This window comes from Sphaeroforma arctica, assembly GCF_001186125.1.
Source record: "Sphaeroforma arctica JP610 unplaced genomic scaffold supercont1.42, whole genome shotgun sequence".
Classification (NCBI taxonomy): Eukaryota; class Ichthyosporea; order Ichthyophonida; genus Sphaeroforma; species Sphaeroforma arctica.
Genome location: NW_014040516.1, coordinates 65044 through 68960, shown reverse-complemented (window position 1 = coordinate 68960; position 3917 = coordinate 65044). Strand labels below are relative to the sequence as shown.

The following is a 3917-nucleotide window of genomic DNA, read 5'->3' as shown; positions in this document are numbered from 1 at the left end:
TCTCTTATTATCTATATACACACATATATATATATATATATATATATNTTATTATATATATATATATATATATATATATATATTCGTTCACACACTGTATATGTGAGCGTGCACGTGCACACATCTATTTTCGAACAAATAAGTATACTTGTAACTGCTGTGTAAGAATAAAGGAATCAGATGTCAATCATGTCATAAATTGTTGTACTCAGGTTCTGGCATATCATAAAACGATATATTCCGATTGTAGACATATCGTATATGGATCTGATCAATTGTTAGATTTATCATAAAAACAGCATAGTTAGTTCGAAATGTCTGACATGTCAACGCACCCAGATAAAACAGAATAAGCAGATGCCAAGCATATCTTGACTACACATTACCGCGAGAATATGACAAAAAAATACATACATCAACAATGCCAGAGTATGTGGCACCTTGCGGCGTCTTCAATTCGACGTGTGGGGCGAAGAAATCGCAACAGCGATCAATTTCACCGGCATCGAACAGTTCGTGAAACTTTATAGCAACCGCCTTGTTTGAGATCATTGTCATGTATGAATCAATTAACTGGGAATGTAATACTATGTAATGTATTGAGTTAGACTTGATATATATATATATATGCTATTATGTATGTTGTAGTACTTATATGTATGTTGTGGTGCAAGTTGTACTTCTATGCGTGCAGTGCTCGTACGTAGTTCCAGAAGGCGGACATCTATACAAGCCAATGCCTTTTATTCGAGAGACAACCTAATACCCAACAATTATACAAACAGTCACTTTTAAGTTTATTTACCATTTTAGGTGGACGTCGCATACTCGAGAAATAGTGTTTACGACATTATGCAGTCGTAAAACGAGGATCACTGATAAATATACCATGGATGTTTTTCAGTTTTTAATAATAAATACATACAATTGAAAAATACAATACACCGGAAATATGCCAGATACGCAAATTGTCTCAAACTATAAATAGACATTGATCAGTGCTATCCAATCGAACTCTAATATGTATATAATCTCAATTTTTATTCGTGGAACCGATAGTAGAATCTGATAGAGTTATTGAGTGGCTTCTTAAAAACAGTGAGGAAATCCGAAATTCCCACACAGCAGTATAAATCAGTATTGATCTATGGCATTTTGGTTTGTTTTGAAATGTCTATCATTATCAACTATCTCAAGGACAATAGGGTGAATTTTTTGTTGTTGTCCAAGAGTCCACGACTGTCAGATGTTCAGGACTTTTTGTATTTACATTGTTTATATTTTGGGGGCAAAATACACTTGACATCAACGACTGTCATTGACGCTGACTCATTTAAAATCAGCAAAATGTATGTGTACGAGTTCCAGTGGCGCAAAGGGTATGTGTACGAGTTTATATTAGGCGTATAAATACACACATTTATGTGTGTGTTTACGTTACAACACGTAAATACGTATACGCATACACATACGCCACAATATACGTACAAATTAGAGGTATTTGCGAGCTAGCGATGTGAGATAGTGCATGGAATCGCGATCTGAGCGATTGAATGCCTAGACCTTTCCGGTAAGCTCAACCATATTTCTTTTGCGCAAGCACGTAGTGCATTCAGAATCCTTGGGTATGGTGATATTGACCTCTTCGCCAGTCTACACCCACCTTACTCTTATCTACAAGACTGTGAATTGGCGTGCGTCGCGTGCACTGTAGTGTGCGTTTATATGTACATATATACTGCGCTCGGCGCCTTAGGTGCCTTACATACATAGGATCCTGATGACTGGTGGGTGGTATGGTTAGTTCCGAGTGGTGACTGACTGACAGTGAGTCAGTGACAGGTGATTGCACTGATTGGTGACTTTTAATTTTAGAAATGAATAAATACAGACCAGTGAGGAGATTGAGGACGGAGGATTGAAAGAACGACCGGCTGATGAGTCATCAACGACAACAATTTTAACTTTAAATATTAAATCTATTTATGAAGGAGTGCAAGACTGATAAAGAGCCACTCGAAGATCCAGAGCTTTTATTGTTTTTGGTTTATTTTTTTTACAATATTTTAAAAATAGTAAAAATATAACCAAAAAGAAAAGAATAATAAGTACAGTACATCAACTGCCACAAAAGTGTAAAAATACATAAACGCAGAGCGGGCCCTATTAAATGCCTATTAATAAAGGCTTAAGCCCCTCCGGTTGGCCGTTTTTTTTGTGAAAACAACCAAATATATGAATAAAAATAAATAAGCGTTTACGGTTAACTTTTATGATATATTAAGCCCCACTACTTTTCTATGAGGTGCAGTGTCTAGGTGCCGCAATTTGTCTTTGCGCTAAATCACTAATTTGGCGTCTGTAAAAACACGGCCACTGGGACGGTTGAAATTGTGTGACATATACTAACTAGCCCATTTCGTTTCAAATAGGTCGAGTTCCGAAGTGCGATATATTACAATTTCGTTTGTAAATTTGCCCTCAATAAATGGTCAACCGTTTATATATGTTTACTGTCATGTTTTATGCCTAAAATACTCTGACCGTACGGCGTATTGTCGTTTTAAACTCGCAGGCCGCAGCCTCGCAAGTCGCAAGTCCAGTCGCCCAGAGCCTGAAATGAAATTAAAAAAACTGTTGGGATTTCCGACGGGGGATATAAAAAACAAAACTTCAAAACAATTTTTACGTTTATTCACCCACGTTGTACAAATTAGGAAAACGTACTACCTTATACCTGAAAACATACTTATTTTGGGCATTTTTCATCCCCCTTAAAAAATACAATTGTTCTGATTTCTGAAACCTGATAGTGATTAGCCTGTCAGTGGCTGTCCAGTGTCCACCCGTTCGTACTTTATTATATTTATATATATATATATTTATTATTATTAAATATTTTGGGATGCTGTGTCGCCTGGAATTATAACCCTATAACCCAATAAACATAAACATAAAATTTGAAATCAATAGCAGGTGCTCCTTGCTTGACAGAGTCTGACAGCAAGCAGCATTATTGTGTCCTGAAGTCCTGAACAGTGAAATGTAAACACGAAAGCGTGTAATAATAGCCAAATAAGAGCCCCCTTTACGTGAACCCCGACAAACGCTCGCAATAGAGTGTGCAAACCCATTAATATCATCGTAACATATATTACAGCACGCAACAGATAGATAAGAACCCAAGTACATAGTACGTGTATGGGTACATCATACACACTGGGCTGGTCTTGTACCAGCCGGTCGGCGTCCCTCCGTACATTCGCTATGAGTGCGAGTGCGGAGAAGGTTGCCGATCAGGGCGTTGAAGTGTTCTCCTCTCGCAAGGTGAGATAAATAGGATGATCAAGTCTTGCGTATAAAAATGTTATAAGTGGTACGGTAGCTGAAATATATACATATTTCTGGCTTCCCTTGGTATAGTTTTGTATATATGTAGCTAGACAGGCACTTAATTTTACAAAGGTATCTTTATCGTTCAATGATACTATAGTATCAATACTACTGCATATGGAAGAGAGTAAATTATGGCCATATCAAATATTCGTTTACTCTATTTCATTGTTCTGTTTATTTCTATTCTAGGTATCATAAGTCTATCATCAGAATCCTATGTTTATTATTCGTGCACTTCGGTGAAACGCTCATTTGATACAAACTTCATTTCATCTACTCGTTTAAACTAATGTACGAAGGTTTTCAAGTCTATGACGTATATATATATATATTTATATATATACATATATATATATATATATATATATATATATATATATATATATATATATGTACAAATATATATGTATATATATATATATAATACTATATATATATATATATCTATATGTATATATATATATATATCTATATAATATATGTGTGTTTGTGTGTATATGGGTGTGTGTGTGTGTGTGTAT

General features: G+C 35.5%; 1 protein-coding gene across 1 annotated transcript in view; it reads right to left on the bottom strand.

Moving 5' to 3' along the window:
- Positions 1-552, bottom strand: part of SARC_01119 (hypothetical protein) — a gene marked incomplete at its 5' end in the record, with an annotated part of 14439 nt that extends 13887 nt beyond the window's left edge. Inside the window, one exon of the mRNA XM_014305167.1 lies at positions 415-552. Within this exon, the coding sequence (XP_014160642.1) occupies positions 415-552 (138 nt within the window). The remainder of the gene's footprint in view (positions 1-414) is intronic.
- Positions 553-3917: the final 3365 nt, after the last annotated feature.